Source organism: Fundulus heteroclitus, chromosome 1 (genome assembly GCF_011125445.2).
Source record: "Fundulus heteroclitus isolate FHET01 chromosome 1, MU-UCD_Fhet_4.1, whole genome shotgun sequence".
Lineage (NCBI taxonomy): Eukaryota > Metazoa > Chordata > Actinopteri > Cyprinodontiformes > Fundulidae > Fundulus > Fundulus heteroclitus.
Window position 1 is genome coordinate 1,686,375 of NC_046361.1, and position 20,064 is coordinate 1,706,438.

Consider the following 20,064-nt stretch of genomic DNA (forward strand, 5'->3'; position numbering starts at 1 on the left):
TGCATCAATAAAGCCAATGTTATGTTTATTCAACATGTTCAAGTTATATGTGTGCCGTAAATTTGGTGGCAATAAAATGATCTATAGTGTAGTTATTGGCTGTTAAATGCTTATAATAACAATGAAAAAATATCCAAAAATAAAGTTAAGCACATTTTCCCAAAGTAAGAGTTGTAGTAAGAACTAGATGAGGTTATCTATGTGTTCTACGAGTTTGGTGGCACTACAATGATCTATTCTGTACCTATTGGCTATTATATGCTTGTAATAACAATGAAAAAATGTATAAAAAATAAAGTTAAGCACATTTCCTTAAAGTAAAAGTTGTAGTATGAACTAGATGAGGTTATCTAGGTGTAGGATGAGTTTGGTGGTACTACAATGATCTATACTGTACTTATTGGTGATAATATGCTTATAATAACAATGAAAGAATCTCAAAAAAATTAGTTTAGCACATTTTCCCAAAGTAATAGTATGATCTAGAATCTAGATGAAGTGATCTGTGTATTCTACTAGTTTGGTGGCACTACAAGGATCAATAGTGTAGTTATTGCTCATTTTATACTTATTCTAATAATAAAATAGAGGTGCCATTTGCTATTCCTCAAAAAATGTATTATTTTCAAATCAAATAAATGTGTTATGATATACATGAGATCAGATACACATGAAATAAATTTGATAACAATCCACTTCTCCTTGGTGACGCTGTTGAATATTTCTCTATGATTATTTTTCTGGGGTTGCAACTTGGAGACGATCCCTAAGCATTTGCGGAGGAGCAAGCTCTGCATGGGGTCCAATGTAATTCTCCCAGCGCGGTGGGTTACTCATTTAGAGGAAACTACGGTTGTAGCTCACTGTCTGCCTTGCTGTGGTTACATGGAGGTGTCTGTTTTGTAGAATAAATCCTCCGCAGATGAGTTATTGATCCGGAAAAGCCGAATCTGTGAATATCTTTCTAACTTTACTGAAGTCTGCGACGGTAGGTGCGTTTTAGCTCTTCAGTCTGACGAAGTCTCGGAAAAGAGACGAAACATTTAAACTAGGAAGATCCCGTCCATCCTGTCAAATGTTATTAATATTTACTTTGATTGTATTTCTACCTGGTTTATTAAGGTGCATTAAGACATAAAATGATAATTGTGAACGGAAAGACCAACTGTCTGGTATATCCTTATGAAAGTACGTTGGCCAAGTTTATGCATAAAGCAGTTTCAGTACCAGCTGATACTGACGCGCGTTCCCGCGACATAAAATCGCTCATGGTGCTAAAGAAAGTTAAAGATAATGAAAGTAAAAGAGCATCTAAAAAAATAGAATATTGCGTAAACGTGCAAATATTTTGCCAGTCATTTCAAAAAGTATAGAACAATTATTTTATAGAGATTCATTATACAGTAAAATATTTCAAGCTTTTATTTATTTATTTTTTTGTAATGTTGATGATTATGGCTTATAAAAAAAACACCAAATTCAGTGTCATAGAAAATTAGGAGATAACTGTAGATAAATAAAATAAAATGATGTATTAAGCACAAATGTCAAGCACCTGAGAAGTCTGTTCATTTCTATGCTCTTAATGCTTGGTTGGGCTCCATGAGTCACTGCATCAATGCTCTGTGGCATAGAGGCCATCAGCCTGTGGTTCTTTTAGGTTTTCAGGAAGCCCAGATTGCTTTGATAGCTGCCTTCAGGTCATCAGCCTTGTTGGCGCTGGTGTCTCTCATCTTCCTCTTGACAACAGCCCGGAGATTTTCTATGGGGTTCAGTTCAGGGGAGTTTGCTGGCCAATCAAGAACAGGAACAACATGGTCATTGGACCAGCTTCCGGTACCTTTGGCAGGGTGAGCAAGTACCAGGTCCTCCTGGAAAATAAAACCAGCATCTGCATGAAGCTGGTCTGCAGAGAGAAGCGTGAAATGTTGTAGAGCGTCCTGCTATATGGGTGCATTGACTGTGGACTTCAGAAAACCCAGTGGACCAGAACCAGCTGATGAGGTTAAAGAGAACCAGGACAGTTTTTCTATGGAACATAAACAATACAGCTGAGGCTTTCTCTTCACTCACTGGTTCCTTTGTTTCACTTTTCAACGTCCCTGTTATAAGACGTGGTCTGAACCATGAAGCAACGGCTGATATCAGGCTGCAGGTCCAAGTTGCTCCAATGCATCCTGGGTTTCCAGTATCAGTTGCTGTGGAATTCAGGTTAAAAAAGAGAGTCAGGACTGGGTTCTGAAAACCCAAAACTGAACCCAGTCGAACATCTAGAAAGATAGTAATTCTGCTTCATACCAGGCCCCCACAATATATCCATAATTTCTGGTTCTGCAGTATCACTCTACACAATATCAGTTTAGCAAATAATTGGTTGGACTGCAATAAATATTCAATAAGAGGTTTTAGATGAGGATCTGTAGGCTCTTTATGCCAGTTATGTATTTAGTCAGTTGTTGTTTAATCTGGCAGAAAAGCATCAAGAAGTTGTGGTAAAGTCATTGAGGAACAATGACTAAATTTTTATCACTAAAAGAGCAGATTTATCCAGATGCAGCTTTAATTTGGTCTCCAGCAGCCAAGTAGACGGCTCACTGTCTTGGTTCTATGTTTGCAGAAAGCTGAAGCAGAAAGACATTAATAATGTTCAGCTCTTTAATCTCATCACATCATCATCAAATCACAATATCACATATTCCATGTTTCGCTAAAATTCTGCTGCCCTGCTTGATGTTGCTGTCCCTGGAGCTCCTGCATGTTAAGACACTGTTTATGTTTCCTTTTTGCAGATGCTGACTTTCAGCCTTCAGTGTTCCAACTCTGACCATCCTACGTCTCCATAGAATGATGTTCAGCTCCAGAGAAGTTTACTCCTGCCTTTAAGAATGATTTTAAGAGGAAAAGCTTGGACAGCAACATCTATACTGCTGGTAAATGTCTTTATGGCGACATGGTGGATATGCTAATACAACAGAGCTTCTTATCAAATGATATAAATTCCTTAATAATCCATCTCTGGGTTTCCTCAGTACAGATTTAACAGGGCTCTCAACTCTCACGCATTGACCGTGTGACACACGCATTTCACTAACTTCACACGCTCACACACAACACATGACATTTCACACGCAACATATGGCATTTCACACGCAAACATGGCACTTCTCACGCATAAAAATCACAAAGCCCATCTGGGCTGCGGACGACAAAACTCTGCCTTCTGCTGAGCTGTTTCGGCTTCTTTCACAGCTTGTGGCCATCAGTAATTCCTGCTGCAGTTCGTGTTAACAGAGCAGCAGGAAGAGTGATCAGAGTTATGAATAATTTTAGTCTTAACAGTGGTAAAAGTAAGCCGGTAAGGTCCTGTATCGTGTACACAGGAGGGGAGAGGAGGGGGTGGAGCAGCCATGACCGGTTCATTCAGAACCGGTCATGGCTGCACGCTGGATCATAAAACAGTCCTGCTAACCAGATGCAGTTTAAAACGCCACTTGGTCTGTTAGCCCCGCCCCCAAACAAGCCCTGCCCCCAAATTAGCATAATCACACTCTTAATTTTTGATAAAAGTTGAGAGGTCTGGATTTAAAGTTTGTTGTTTATAGCCTCTTGTTGAGCCATACATGTCCTGCCGTAGAGTTTAGGAAAACAGATTCTTCGCTTCATTTTTCATTCCACACAAAATACAGTGTTGCCCAAGGTCGTCAACTGAGACTGAAGTCACCTCCTTTTGCACTAAGGCATATTGTGTCACTTCCTGTTGTCACGGTGTGAATCACGGTCTGTACTCCAGACTGTCTCGCTTTTATCTTTAATCTCTTTGCTGTAACATCTGTTTCTAACACATAAGCACTTTTAAAACATTCTCTGTTGCTGCACATCGCGCTTGGGAACTCCTCGTGTTTCACACGGTTTGCTTTTAAGAGGGCGCTAGCCTAGCTTTCGCCTAGCCTAGCTTTAGCTCTACAATGGCTTCCTCCCCTACTCTTCCCTCCGCTTCTCCGTCTCTGTCTAAGTCTCCCCCTATCTCCTGCTCTCTGTGTCAGATGTTTAGTTATTCCTCTGCCTCCTTTAGTGATAATGGTACATGTAATAAATGTAATTTTTTTTTAGCTTTGGAGGCGAGGGTGTCAGAATTGGAGACCGTGCTGTTGAAAAACGAGCTGATAGCCGCCACTTTGCTAGCGCGGAGCCACATAGAGTAAGTTCACGTAGTGGTTCTCCAGCAACAGCACCCGAGCAGCCGTGTAACCAGGCCGGCTGGGTGACGGTTCTTAGGAAGCATAGCTCTAGATTCCAGCCCCCAGGTCACCACCAACCCGTCTGTGTTTCTAACAAATTTTTCCTCACTCAGCGACACACCCGCTGAGAAACCGACCCTAATTATTTGGAGCTCTATAGTCAGAAACGTGGCACTAGAGACACCATAGTCAAATGCCTGCCAGGGGGCAGAACAGGCGACATCAAATCCTACCTGAAACTGTTGGCTAAGGATAAGCGTAAATACAGTAAGATTGTTATTCAAGCTGGCGGTAATGACACCCGGTCACGCCGATCGGAGGTCACTAAAGTTGGTGTTGCTTCGGTGTGTAAGTTTGCTAAAACAATGTCCGACTCTGTCATTTTCTCTGGTCCCCTATCCGATCTGACCAGTGATGACATGTTTAGCCGCATGTCATCGTTCAACCGTTGGTTGTCTAGGTGGTGTCCTGTAAACGACGTGGGCTACATTGATAACTGGTGAACTTTCTGGGGAAAACCTGGTCTGATCCGGAGAGACGGCATCCATCCCACTTTGGATGGTACAGCTCTTCTTTCTAGGAATCTGGCCGGATTTATTAGTTCTCCTAAATGCTGACAACCCAGGGTCCAGACCAGGAAGCAGAGCCGTAGTTTAACACACCTCTCTGTAGCTTCTGTACTGTTACCCACCCATTACCCTATTGAGACGGTGTTTTTCCCACACCCAAAACTCAATAGATGAAAAACTGATCCAAAAGGAACAAATCATAAAAATCTAATAAAAATCAATACGGCTCACCTTGAACCAAAAAATAAAACAATTAAATGTGGTCTATTAAATATAGGGTCTCTCCCTCCAAAGACTTTGTTAGTTAATTAATTGATTTCCGATAATCAGATTGATTTATTTAGACAGGAGAAACAACCATTCACGCACACACATTCAAATCTAAGGACAATTTAGAGAGACCAATTAACCTTACAGTCATGTTTTTGGACTGTGGGAGGAAGCCAGAGTACCCAGAGAAAACCCACACATGCACAGAGAGAACATGCAAACTCCATGCAGAAGTTTGGGTTGGGACTCAAACCCAGAACCTTCTTGTTGCAAGGCAACAGCGCTTCCCACTGTGCCACTGTGCAGCCCCAACTCCCTCCAGTTATTCAAATTTCCACACTCCCAGATCTGTGGGAAGGGGAGGAGGAGTTGCAACCATCTTTCAATCTGATTTATTAATTTGTCCCAGGCCAATTAATAACTACAGTTCATTTGAACATTTAACCCTCAGTTTCCCTCATCCAAATTGCAAAGCAACAAAACCTCTTCTGTTTGTTGTTTTGTATCATCCACCAGGCCCTTACACTCAGTTTTTGGATCAGTTGTCATTCTTATCTGATTTGGTGTTAAACACTGACATGGTTATTATAGTGGGGGATTTCAACATTCATGTTGACACAGAATGTGATAACCTTAGTGTAGCCTTTAAAACTATCCTAGATTCAATTGGTTTCGCTCAAAATGTGCATAAACCGACGCACTGTTGGCTCCATACTTTAGACCAGGGTTTCCCAAAGTGTGGTTCTTTGGGAAACCACTTGGGTGGTTTCCCAATGCACTAGGCGCACCCCCTAGTGCTAGTGCGCGAGCTCCCCTAGTGGCAGGGGTGCGCGAGCTGCCTCTAGGGGGTGCGTGAGGCGAAAACTGTAATGGTCTCTGGCCGTGTTCCCCCCAACACACACAATAAAGATGTGTAAATAAGCATTTCTTTTGTAAAGCTCAAAAAAATGTAAATTTAAACAATAAATAAAAATGTATTGTAATGATCCTTATTAGACTTTATTGCTAAATGCTGTTGCACACTTACTTTTTATCAGATCGCTTTGGGGTATGGAGGACCAAGTCTTCCATAATTAAAAATAAATACAGAAATAAATAAATGCTCAATAAATAAATATGCATACAATTATGTGCCACCAAAAATATAATAAACAAATAAATGTAGGTAGAAAATAAATTATACAGTGAGACAAAATGTATATATCTCCTTTAATTAGCCACTTTATTTATTAATTACTTATTTTTTTAAGTATTTATTTATGTGCATGTTATATTTTTGTCTGTTTTATTCTTTCTTTGTATTTTTTTGCCCTATTTATTTTTCCGATGCTATTTATTTCTGCCTGTCCTTTTTACATTTCTGTTTGTCCTTTTTACATTTCTGTTTGTCCTTTTTACATTTCTGTCTGTCCTTTTTACATTTCTGTTTCTCGTTTTTACATTTCTGTCTGTCCTTTTTACATTTCTGTTTCTCGTTTTTACATTTCTGTTTGCCGTTTTTACATTTCTGTCTCTCGTTTTTACATTTCTGCCTGTCCCTTTTACATTTCTGTATGCATTTCTGCCTCATTATGCAAATGAGGAGGGGCTGTGTCTCAAGGGCTCAACTTCTTCCCATTGGTTGGTTAGCATTTTTACTGCATTGGTCAATCTACATGGCTTTTCCCCGCACTAAAGAATTGTTTAGTAGCCTAATTTCAAACTCAGCAGGCAGACGTTCAGTGTCCGACCTCTTAAGGGAAGCTGCTAATAGACTGGAAGAATTAGAACGCTGTACATTTGGGATCTGAAATGTTTTTCTGTGGTTTCAGATTCGGCTTTCCAGATCAATAACTCATCGGCGGATGATTTATTCTACAAAACAGACACCTCTCCGCAACCACCGCAAGGCAGACACTGAGCTACAACCGTAGTTTCCTCAAAACGAGTCTTAGTCCGTGGGCCAGAATCTGTGGGACGTCTCCTTAAGAAGTTTCGTATGAACTGTCAGACGGCAACTTTCTTGCACTTGGATAAGTTGCTACACATAGCAGTGATCTCAAAACACCAATGTTCCCACGTTTTCACTTGCACATTAATAAGTTATTGCTGATAAAAAATCTAAACGGTTGCGCTCCGGTCCGAGAGGTCACGTGATTCGATTTTTGCTGCTCAGCCAATCAGATCGCTGTATTGTCAGCTGAGTGCGTTCAATCTGTAAGGTGTTGTGAACATTTGTTTCCAGACGAAGAAAGCCCAATAATAGCATTTTCTGGCGCCAGTTGGCAAAGATCTTGATGGCAAGGAAAAAGAAATAGCCCAGACCATCCATCATCCATTTTCTAACACGCTTATCCCTGCTGGGTTCGGATCGGTGCCGATCTCCAGCTGTCAATGGGCGAGAGGCGGGGTATAAACTGGACAGGTCGCCAGTCCATCGCAGGGCAGAAATAGTCCAGACTTTTGCCCAATTTACTGTGATATCACCAAGACCTGCTGCGCTAGGATATCACAGCCAAACGACTTATCCCCGGCAGAATTTGGATCCCCTGCAGGTGATTATTTAAACAATAGAGTCAGAGTGCATGTTTCAAATTGAATAAAAGGCAAAAAAGAAGTGAATAATCAATTCTTCAAAAACAAGCTTTGTTTTTTTTATTATTATTCTTAAAACATTATTTTTTCACATGATGTTATCATCATGTTTTAACAAGGTAAGGTAATCTCCATTTGCATAAAATTAGTTTAATTTGAATTACTAGCACCACATAAAACAGATCAGATTAGGTGAGGTCTATTCATCTTATTATTATCATTCACAGTTCTGTTGTAAAAACGATCGTAACATTTCTTCACAAACAAAGTCGAATTTTTATGATAAAAATACAGGGATGGAATTTGAAATTGAATTTACATGTTACAATTTATTTCAGTCAAATCGCTCTTTCGAAATCTCTTATCTCAGTGTAATTTCACTTGCACTCATCAAACACATGATATCATATCATCGGCGAGGATTCTAGAGACGAACACAAAATGCATCCCCTGAAAAACTTTGATAATTTGCTGCTGTAATATTATATTATATTATATATAATATTATAGATTTTTCAGAATAAAAAGCTAACAGATGTGCATAATCAAAAAATATCAGAAATACAATTATGGAGCATTCAGTATTGTAAGAAAGCCCACGCTGTTTCTGGATAAATACATTACTGTATGAGTTAAGTTCTATTCCGTTTTATGCCTCTTTCCTTGTAAGTTTGAAATGTCCCATGCTCCTGAATGCACCATAGCTTTCTGATGCTCCTGAATGCATCACACTGGTCTACGAACGCTGTACTGTATAGATGCTCGTTTGAACTTCCGCTTCAGACAAAGCTTTGCAGTTTCAAAACTCACGTTAGCTCTCACGGTTTATTGTTGTGTGTGAATGACAAGAGACCACAACAAATAAATCAGCCGTACCTCGGATAAAAACTATGGATTTAATGTTGTTCATAACACACGTAGCCCTGCGACAGACTGGCGACCTGTCCATGTTGAACCCCGCCTCTCGCCCGTTAAACGCTGGAGATAGGCACCAGCAACCCCCGCGACCCCATGAGGGATTAAGCGGATCAGAAAATGGATGGATGGATGGATAACACCCGTAATTTTGTAAACGAATCTGCCAAATAACAGTTTTTTTCCCCACAAGAGGTTTAATAAAACGTTTTAATATCATTAATTTAAGGACAAGTAACTGCGATGGTCACATTTTAATCCGTTTTCTTCGTCGATATTCAGTTGTACAGAGCGAGGCGCACTCCCGCGACAGGGGATGCATATCTCGGCAGGCATGCACTTTTCGGCATAACTGTGTTTTGATCGGAAAAGTAGCATCTCGGTTGGAACAAGGAACCCAATAACTCGTTAATGTTGCTCTCAGTGGAGACATATGCAAAGGTGATTTTTGGGATGTCTAATCGGGGAAATGTAGGCGGCGGCAAGAGCTGCTATAGACGGCAATTTGCCGCCGTTGACCGGCTACTTTTGACTGCCCTGGAACCTGCGCAGTGTCTGAACTGATTAGAAGCAGTAGAGCTTTCTGAGCTATCTAAAATTTTATCTTCATCTAAACCTTCTACCTGTATGTTAGACCCAATCCCGACCAAGTTGTTTAAGGACATATTCCCTTTTATCAGTGGCACTATTTTAGACATGATTAATCTATCCTTAGTAAATGGATATGTACCACAGGCTATTAAAGTAGCTGTTATTAAACCTTTACTTAAGAAACCATCTCTTGATCAAAATGAGTTAGTAAATTACAGACCTATATCTAATCTTCTTTTCTTATCTAAAATTCTTGAGAAAGTAGTAGCTAATCAACTTTGTGAACATTTACAAAGGAATGACCTACTTGAGGAGTTTCAGTCAGACTTCAGAGCTTCAGAGCTCATCATAGCACTGAAACAGCTCTGGTGTCACTAATGATATTCTCATGGCCTCAGATAATGGACTTGTGTCTGTACTTGGCCTGATAGATCTCAGTGCTGCATTTAAATTCTAGAGTGTGGGTGCAGACCGACAAAAAGTTCTGCTTCCCATGGTGCTAAGACGGGCGGAAGGAACAACGAGGTGAGTGGTAGAAGAGGATCTAAGTATACAAGATGGAGTTGAAATTTGATGTAAATCAGAAAGATATGGAGGGGAGAGATTGTGAATAACTTTAAAAGTAAGTCGGACGATTTTGAACTGAATTCTGAACATGACAGGTAGCCAGTGGAGCTGGGGTGATGTGATGGAAAAGAGGAGGTTCTAGAAATGATGCGAGCTGCTGAGTTTTGCACTGCCTGAAGCTTGTGAAGGGATTTTTGAGGAATACCAAAAAGAAGAGAATTACTTTAATCGATGCGGGAAGTGACCAGACTATGAACAAAAGTACAGGTGGAACCAGGGGAGAGAGAGGGGCGAAGGTGATTGATATTGCATATGTGAAAGTAAGCAGAGCGAATAAGTTGTTAATATGAGAGGAGAAGGACAAGGTACTATTAAGGATGACACCCAGACTCTGGTCTAGAATCTAGTGACTTTCTTCTGTTTTATTGGTGACAGCTGATCCAAAATGCTGCAGCAAGAGTTCTGAGGAAAATCAACAATAGGGATTTCTCCAATTTTAGCTCCCCTTCATTGGCTTCCTGTTAAATCAAGAATATAATTTAAAATTCTTCTTCCAACTCGTAAAGCCCTTAATAATAAAGCTCCATCATATATCAGAGCTCTGATTACCCCGTATGTTCCTAACAGAGCACTTCGCTCTCAGACTGCAGGTCTACTGGTGGTTCTTAGAGTCTCTAAAAGTAGAATGGGAGGCAGATCCTTTAGCTATCAGGCTCCTCTCCTGTGAAACCAACTCCCAGTTTTGGTCCGTGAGGCAGACACCCTATCTTCTTTTAAGACTAATCTAAAAACTTTCCTTTTTGACAAAGCTTATAGTTAGAGTGGCTCATGTTACCCTGAGCTACCTCTATAGTTATACTGCTATAGGCTTAGGCTTCTGGAGGACGTCAGGGCCTATTTTTCTCACTCTACTAAGTTCCACTGTTCTCCAGTTTTGCATTGCTTGTCGTCATTTCAGTGTTTAACTTTTTAAACACTTTCTCTCTTTTTCTTTTTTATAGTATTTACATCTGGTCTAGCGTTCTGTTAGCTGTGACATCAGCCAGGGAAGACAGATCACCCGCTATTACCATCTAATGTAGAACAGATTACTGGATCAGTGTGTGCTTCTGTGCTTTTTTGTCTCTCTTGTTGTGTCTCTGCTCTGTCTTCTCTAAACACCAGTCGGTCGAGGCAGATGACCGTTCATACTGAGCCCGGTTCTGCTGGAGGTTTATCCTTCCCGTTAATGGGGAGTTTTTCTTTCCGCTGTCGCTTCATGCTTGCGCAGTATGAGGGATTGCTGCAAAGGACAATGCAGACCACTCTACCTGTGGCTCTACGCTTCTCCAGAAGTGAATTCTGATTGTCGGAACTTTGATGCAATCAACTGGGTTCCCTTATATAGCAAAGTTTTGACTATATCTGTATAATCTGACCCATTCTGTATAATATGATTGAATTTCACTTTGTAAAGTGCCTTGAGATGACATGTTTCATGAATTGGCGCTATATAAATAAAATTGAATTGAATTGAATAGAATTCCTGTGAAAGAGCCAATCGTTCTGCAGTTATCGTCTTGAGGGAGTGGCGGGTGCTGCTATGAGCCTCTTCCCACTTCTCCAAGCATTGTTTAACAGGCAGCAGCCTTGTCCTGAAACCCCCGCATACATTTAGAGCAAAACGAGCAGAGGGGAAACACCCCGTTGTTTTATGCGGTGTGGATTCAGGTAATGTAATAAAATTTCTTAATTGTTTATTTTGGTTCATTTGTAGATCCAAATAAGTTTATATTTTGGATAAATAAATGTGTTAAATAGAAAAATAAATTGAGGTTTTTTAAAACTAATTTTTTTTTTACCACATAAACACACACAACAATACCGAAAATACAATTGAGTTTTTGGTTACCCTGATGTCTCTACTGGTACAAATTCCCAGGTACCATATTGATTCAAATGTGAAAGGTACCTGTCGTGCGCTTCTATGTTCTAAAAAACAAAATTTCCAACATTGGCCGTGGGTGGTAACAGGTGGTTTGTTTTGCACACACTTCCGACTTCATTGTTTTGTAAATATATGTGTTTTATTTCTTGAAAAAGTAGAGACAAAATAATTACTAAAAAATGACTTGCAATTTAGTTGAAAATGAAAAATAATCTCACTTTGAGGTTTGAAGCTCTAAAAGTGGTCAAAAAAATCATTTACAAAACCTCATGTCAACACACCAGACATTTACCAAACAATAGCCCCGCACCAAGCACCCGGTGTGTTCTTAATTACTCAAATTAATGGGAGGGTCTAAGAATTAACTTAATCTAAACAATTCCAGGTATAAAAATTACTTACAAATTTTGGTTATAAACTAACTTAAATATATTCTAAGCTACCCAAAGAAGAAAACTAAATTGGTAGAAACTACAATCCACAAAATTTATCATAAATGCCCACAACAGTACCCATCCCTAACGAGCATACCCATTGGTGTTAGGTGAGTGCATTATAATGATTGGAATGTGGAAGAACCAATAGATAAGATGATCCCTGCAGAACTCAAAGCTGAAAAGAGATCCTTTAAGTAAAAGTCCTACCAGTAAGTCTGTAAAATGTTTGATTAAATCCTTATTCCTGTTTGGTGGACGGTAGATGACAGGTCACAGCAGAGGAGTGAAGTTCACCTCCAGCTGTTTTAGTTCTAAACTGGAGTAAATATCAGAACAAATCAGCCAACAGTTAAACATTTTTTTTTATTTTAAAAGAAGCTTATCTAACACTTCCCCCATGGTCCAAGAGGAGCTATGAAATGCTTTCCACATCTTTTTCTTGGCTCTCAGCTTTGGTGAACAGCATCAGGCCTAGCAGTATAGGTGTCCAAGTAGGTTAGATAGATGTGCAGGAAGGGATCAAATGTTGTAGTCCAGAGGATTGAAGGTAGAGGAGTGTTTTGTGGTCGTAAACAGAGTAGAGACATCAGGGTAACAAACAACAATAAGCTACAAGCAGCATAATTCTACTTAGTTGACATATAAACCTGGATTTCATCGGCAAAATGATGAAAAGGAAAGTTATGCTTCATCAGTTCACCACATATTTTCTCAAGTCTTTGTGGTCATCAGGATATTCTTAGCAATTTTGAGACATGCCTTTGTGTTTTTTGGGCCAGCAGTGGTTCTAGCCTCAGAACTCTCCCATTTTTGTCCAATATGTCTTCCTTGGCCCTGCGACAGACTGGCGACCTGTCCAGGGTGTACCCTGCCTCTCGCCCAGTGAACGCTGGAAATAGGCACCAGCAACCCCCGCGACCCCATGAGGGAATAAGCGGTTTGGAAAATGGATGGATGGATGGATGGATGGATGTCTTCCTTGTTGCTGACCTCTGACCTCTGACTTTAACTGAGGCAGTGTGGCCTTTAGAACTTTAGATGTTGTTCTGGGCCCCTCTGTGACCTCCTGGATGAGTCATTGATGCCTCTTGGAGTCAGGTTGGTAGGTTAGTTATTATCAGTGAGGTTCTTCACTGTTCCATGAGTTCTGAATTTGTGGTTCTCTGTAGTCTCAAAATCTTAGAAATTGCTCTGTAACCCTTCCAATATTCATAGATGTCAGTGACTTTGTTGCTCATTTTTATTAAAATTTCTTTAGTATGTAAGTACAACTTTATTTATATAGCACCCCTCATGATAAGAATCACAATGTGCTTCACAAAAGAAGATAAAAACACAGACAAAATTAAACAAAAGAAAAAACATGTTTTTAGCTGGCCTTTAAAAGAAACCACGGAGTCTGCTGCTCTCAGAGTCAGAGGAAAGGAGTTCCAAACTCTTGGAGCAACAGAATGGGGTGTGTTCTGTTGCTGTTTGAGACCTTTTTTGTCATGTTGTCACAGGGCTGCACAGTGGTGCAGTGGGTAGCACTGTTGCCTTGCAGCAAGAAGGTCCTGGGTTCAAGTACACCCCTGGGTCTTCTCTGCATGGAGTTTGCATGTTCTCCCTCTGCATGCATGGGTTCTCTCCAGGTACTCTGGCTTCCTCCCACAGTCCAAAAACATGACTGTTAGGTTAATTGGCTTCTCTAAATTGTCCTTAGGTGTGAGTGTGTGCGTGAATGGTTGTTTGTCCTGTCTGTCTATGTGTTGCCCTGCGACAGACTAGCGACCTGTCCAGAGTGTACCCCGCCTCTCGCCCAGTGAACGCTGGAGATAGATACCAGCAACCCCCGCGACCCCATGAGGGATTAAGCGGTTCGGAAAATGGATGGATGGATGAATGTCACAGGTTCTGGTCTCTTGATTCAACTGGTTAGAAAATAATCAGGCCTGTTGATGGCTGCTGAATTTGAATAAAAAAAGGTACACAGTCACAGATAATTCATGATTTAACAAGAAGGCCAGTAATAGTTATATAGAAACAGAGCAAGATTGGTTTCAATAGGTAAAAAATAATTTAAAAACAGTGTTTTGAATTTAACTCAGGTCACATTTGTCTGATATTAAAATGTGTTTAATGATCTGAAACATTTAGTTAGGACAGAAAACTGAGAACAGGAGAAATCTTTCAAGTGAAGGAATATTTTTTCATATAAATAAAAGGCAACCTCTAATGGAAGACGCCTGGTTCAATAGTCTACGAATCAATCCATCCATCCATCCATCCATCCATCCATCCATCCACTAACACGTCTATTCCTTGTAGGGTCGCAAGGGGTGCTGGTGCGTATCTCCAGCTGTCAGTGGGTGAGAGGCGACATACACCCTGGACAGGTCACTAGTCTATCGCAGTAGTCTAAGAATATAAATTATAATTTAAATCAATTAATTTGCTACTGACTTATAACTGATCAAGTTGCTAAAAAAGTCAATAAAACAAGGAATTAACAAAAGTTGTTCCTAGAAGGAAATTTCACTGCAAGAAATCTGGTTCTTAGTTTCACAAAAAACTTTTTTGTTCTTTACAGATGCTTCTAATGAGAGGCTTCAGAGTCCATAGCATCTCTTGTCAGCCAACAGAGTACAAGATAGGAAATGAATGCTGTCCAATGTGCCCTGCAGGTATGTTCCAGTTTATGATTAGTCACTGTTTATTCTGATATAGGCTCTGCTAGACTGCTGAAGTTCCCATCCTGTTCAAGACTTTAAATAACAATAAAACAATAAATGTGTTTTACTTTTCAACAGGCAATCGGGTAGAAACAGACTGCACAGGGTCCAGAACTAGATCCTGTCTGCTCTGCACAGCTGGGACGTATATGGATTCACCAAATGGATTGAAGAGATGCAATCCCTGTTCTACATGTGATTCAGGTGCTGTTATGTTAACTTTTCTACTTAAATAGAAGGCTTGTAGATTATAGTGTTTGTTTTTTAAGTTGTTTCATCTCATACAAAAGGTATATTTCCTTTTATGTAAGGGTGTAGGAATGTTGTGTTCTAGATCCCTGAGAATCACTATTTTTCACTAACATGATAAAATACTTTCATAATCACAGCCTCTACGCTTCTATCATTCATAGATATTTTTATCCTCCCTTCATCCAGTTGAACAAACTGTTCTGTCAGACGTGCTTAGTTCAACATGTTGGTGGAAGTTTTCATGTGTAATGTGGATGTGTTCCCAGGAGTTGGTCTGAAGGAAAAGCGAGGATGTACATTATCTACAGACACAGTTTGTGAACCAATGGAGGGATTCTTCTGTAGAGACCCTAAACCAGGAGGCTGTGGTGTAGCACAGAAACACAGGAGCTGTGAACCTGGACAGTTCATCAGCAAGATGGGTTGGTTTGATTCTCTTCTAAACATGCAGCCTCTGCTTCTTTCAGCTTGTCACATTCAGGAGTTTCCACCTGTCTCCATCTAACCTTATCTTCTGCATCTTCTTCTGTCACACCAGCTAGCTTCATGTCCTCTTTAACTCCATTCATAAATCTCTTTGGTCTTCCTCTAGGCCTCCTGCCTGTCAGTTCCAGCCTCAGCATCCTTCTACCAATGTTCTCTGAACCCTCCTCTGTACATCTCTACACCATCTCAGTCTGGCCTCTCTGGCTTTATCTCCAACATGTCCAACATGAGCTTTCCCTCTGAGTAACTATCCATCTTCATCACTCCCAAAGAGAAGCTCAGCATCTTTATCTCTGCTTCCTCCAGCTCTGCCTCCTGCCTCTTCCTCAGTGCTGTTGTCTCTAACCCAGACAGCATCGCTGCTCTCACCACCGTCTTGTTCACTTTTCCTTTCATTCTTGCTGAGACTCTTTTATCCTTTACTAATGCTGACTTTAGATTTTACAGCCAAACACTGAAAATGATAAACTGAGTTACATGTTGATCAGCAGTGGAAGTAAGATCAGAGTTTTCTGACCAGCTTCATGCTAACTGATGTGTGTTTGTACAGGAACAGCCTCCACAGACACAGACTGCTCTGACTGCATCAGTGGAACGTTCTCTGATGGAACAATGTTGTCCTGTCAGCCACACACACAGTAAGCTAGTCTGTTAAAACAGCAGCAACACAGCAGTGTGTTTACCAGAGTATTCACCTGTATGCACGTCTCTGTCATTTCAGATGTGAGAAAGAAAACCTTCAGCTGATAAAAGCAGGAACAACTTCAGCTGATGCTGAATGTGGAGAAAAAAGCTCAAATATCACAGGAATTGTGATTGGTGTTCTGGTGGTTTTTTTAGTTGCAGCAGCGATTGTTTTTGTTCTCTGGAAATGTCATATAATTACAATACCAGGTGAGATGAATAAAAGCTGATCAAATATAATCAGCAGATAATACAGTATTTTCTTTTTGGTTTTAATAATTTAACATTTTTGTTTTTAACAGGCACAAAACAACCAAAGTCCCAGAGGGTACGTAGGTCTTTATCTGAGCTGTAATGTGAACAGATATTGATACTAATATTCAGCTTATTAAATAAATAATTTGGTCTCATCTTCTAATTAACAGGAGGGAGCAGATGGAGCAGAAAGTGGTGTTGCTTTAACCTTACCAGGTAATTATAACTTTGTTCTTTCCTTGAATATTATAGATTAGATTGTTTCTAGTCAGTGTGTCTAGGAAGACTGAGAGTTTCTCTGAGGAATGAACTAAAACTGATCTGACAATTAAAGGACTGGCTGAGCTGTACTGGACATCTCTATTAATATCTAATTGGTTTATTGTTTTTTTCTTTGTACAGTGGAAGAAAATCAGCACTAAACACATGGTTGGAAATCTGCTCACTGTAGATTGATTGTGCTTCAGGATCTGGGTCCAACCAAGCTGAATGCTGAGATGTTGTTTTCAGTGATCAGAAAAAAGCTACAACTTTTCTTTCCAGCAGAGCAGTGACGATCGTCCTTCACTTATCACACTGCTCGTTCACAACTTTTATGAAAAAGGCTGACTAATGTCACAGTATCAGATCTGTGTATAATCAGTATGTTTTAACTGGCTCAATCACACACAGGTCTTATATGAAAATCAGATTCAAATTAAAGAGTGCATGAAAACCGTGTTATCTTTGTGACTATAACCCAGAATGACTAGAGGAGAAAATGTAGAAATCAGTAACTTTATATGTAATGAAACTCAGTTTGAACTTAAACCTGAGGGATCAGAATCTCATTGGTGGCTGTAGAATCAGTGGCTGAAGCCTTTCTCCACTCATCTTCTATTAATTTTAGAATATTACTGATATTTTTAGGTTCTCTGAAATTTACAGGACTTTATCTGCTTTTTGGGCTATTTCTAAACCAGCACCTGATATATTTTAGACTGTTTTTGTTTATTGTATGTTCTTTTTACAAATAAAAGGCACATTTTTATAACTTGGCACAGAGAAGATTTAATTTTTTCCAATATCTCTATTCTCTGTTACTAATAGTGTCAAAAAGACACATGTTCACCACTGAGACTGTTTTAGGCGTACCAAGAAAATTCCCCAAGATGACAGGGAGATGGGCAGAAACTAGGACCTGTGCTCCAACAAGCTAATTCCTAACTACCTGGGCCCCATTTCACAAAGCTGGGTTAGTAGAAATCCAGATTAAGTTCCAGGGTAAATTCCTGCATTCCCTTGCTTTTCCATTTCAGGAAGCTAGGAAGCTTTATGACAACAAAGTACCCTTTGGACTAACCCGGGGTTTATCCTACTTTTTAGCTGAGATCTGCACAAGAAAGTGGCTGCAAGGTTGTTCCTCCACCCAGATTAATATTTCTTTGTTGGTCAGAGTCTGCTTGTCATCCTTCTCTAATTCTATCCATGGAAATTACGACAGTAAAAAATTATCCATCTTTGCATTATGCGTTCAATTTAATCAGTGCTTTTAATTATCAAAGAAAATCAAAATGTGCATTTTAAGCGCAGCCCTGGCCATTTTATGCTGCTGCTTAATGACTTATTTTTAAATAAATGGATTCAAACACAACCATTTATTCAACCAACTTTTTCTGAAAACTGTAAGTGTTAAAAAAGAAAAAAAGAACACGTGCTCTCTGAACTTTCTGAAGGCTGGTGAAGCTTTCCTGGGTTACATGTTAATCACCTGTAAAAATAAGATCTGAGTTTTCTGACCACACTCATGCTAACTGATGTGTGTTTGTCCATGTAACTCATAGTGTCGCGTCGTGGCGGCAGCTCACTGCGGTACCACGGTGGTGCCGACTCCCAGCTGCATAAGTGCAGCCATGCTGTGGTCTATGTGGCTATTTATTTCGGTCCTCCAGGTTAAAGCCTTTGGTCAGCTTGGCCTTGCCTGTTCGACATCCAGCAACACAAATACTACACCAGCCATATAACTATAATGGATTTGTAACGAAGTGTTCCGTCAAGAAGGGAGGTGTGGAAGGAGGGGGAAAGTGGTGGCGGGCCACGTTTTACCAGTTTTCCAAATGTTGTAGCCAAATCAGAGTTGCAACCAACCTTTTTACTCAGGAGGGACACTTGGCCTGACAAAAAAATGCAGACGTTATTTCTGTAATAATGAAATTCTTTGGAGAACACGACAAGGAGGAAACCAGAACAAGGGTAACATATCGGAGGCTCTAACAATAAATGTCTGAACTGACTGAATACATAGGGGAATACAGAAGGGAAGGCAGGTGGAGCAGTTAGCACAGGTGGAGAGTGGAGAGGTAATTAGGCTGAGGGAGAGCGAGAGCAATGATCTGACAGTGACAAGAAGAGAGCAGAACCTAATAGGAAACATGGTGAAACGACAGGTGAAAAAAAAATAAACTCACTGTTTAACTGAGGATGGGGAGGGAGGAAAATAAGGATTTAACAGAAATAAGGATACATCATTAAATTCTAACAAGCCGAAAACCAACTACTTTCAGAAAAAGAATCTACACGTAAACAATGCTACAGTCATAAAACACAAACAGAACTAAAGGATCCCCAGGAACTTAAAACTAAGTTATCAAACCCCTTGGGATCCTAACAACACGAGTCATGTGATGCTGACCTGGCCCAAAAAGAGCTCAAAGAGGACACCAACTGGATCAATGCTGAATTATAACAGCAGCTCTTTGAGTCCTTCTCAACACAAGAAAACAAACTTCAGACTCTGCAAGGTAGCATTAGCATATCCAACAGGAAACCTGGTGCTGCACAAATCCCTGAAACATATTTTTAGATAAAAAGTAAGATCAGGGGAAACCATTTGGGGGCCATGAGCTCAAATGCTTTGTGGTGTCCCCAATGTTTAAAATCACAATAATACAGTATTTGTCACTGTTTTTCACCTATTTCTCTGAAATAACTTCTTAATATTAATGTTTTGGAAATAGTTATACATAAGAGGAGAAAATAGAGAAAACACTAATGAAATTTTGCATCAACTATGGTGCATATACTTCCACAAAAGATAACAATGTTTTACCTATCATGAAGGACCGATAACAAAGACAACAGATTTTAAGTGGAAGTAAAATGAGTAAACAAAGTAGAATGAATGAAAGGCAACATTACAGGAGTGCAATACAGAAATAGGGCTCATCTTTTAAAGTGTTCTAAGGATAAGACTTGTTTTAGGGGTTTGCATCAAACAAATACATGTATACAACATTGACAAAAGTGTTTTGATACAAATATACCAACTAAATAAACGGTTGTTGAGATATATGGTCATAAATCTCACTACAAAGGACTCTTTTTTTTTTAGATTCGGTTGTACTCCTTTATGACAAGGGGAACCCTGGTGCATAAACCGACAGCTGATACAATGGCTGACAACACGGAAAGTAGGGAGGAGTTTTACTTTCTGTAGAAATAGCTACATTAACTATCAGCTGACCAATAATTGCTCGCTATTATGAGGAAGTGGAGTCAGAAGATGAAAGTCAGCTTTCATCACATGGTAGGGAAAAAGTTTTGCGAGTT

At 39.9% G+C, this 20,064-nt stretch overlaps 1 protein-coding gene across 2 annotated transcripts; it reads left to right on the forward strand.

Annotated features, from left to right (window-relative positions):
• Nucleotides 1–853: 853 nt before the first annotated feature.
• LOC110368292 (tumor necrosis factor receptor superfamily member 14-like) lies at nt 854–17,514 on the forward strand. 2 transcript variants are annotated; one of them, XM_036142188.1, is made up of 10 exons: nt 854–988; nt 2,790–2,930; nt 14,658–14,751; nt 14,878–15,003; nt 15,318–15,473; nt 16,088–16,175; nt 16,259–16,431; nt 16,524–16,549; nt 16,647–16,692; nt 16,879–17,514. In XM_036142188.1, exons 2-10 carry the CDS (start codon nt 2,886–2,888, stop codon nt 16,896–16,898), a joined length of 774 nt encoding a protein of 257 aa, XP_035998081.1. In that variant the 5' UTR covers nt 854–988; nt 2,790–2,885; the 3' UTR covers nt 16,899–17,514. The 2 variants fall into 2 exon arrangements, with proteins under 2 accessions (XP_035998081.1, XP_035998135.1); XM_036142242.1 differs by having other exon boundaries at nt 894–992.
• Nucleotides 17,515–20,064: the final 2,550 nt, after the last annotated feature.

Excerpts from the sequence above, each read along its gene's own strand:
- LOC110368292 (XM_036142188.1), top strand. The coding sequence starts at position 2,886 with ATGATTTTAAGAGGAAAAGCTTGGACAGCAACATCTATACTGCTG. Across the intron at positions 2,931-14,657 it reads CAGCAACATCTATACTGCTG|ATGCTTCTAATGAGAGGCTT; the intron begins GTAAATGTCTTT and ends TGTTCTTTACAG. Across the intron at positions 16,550-16,646 it reads AACAACCAAAGTCCCAGAGG|GAGGGAGCAGATGGAGCAGA; the intron begins GTACGTAGGTCT and ends TCTAATTAACAG.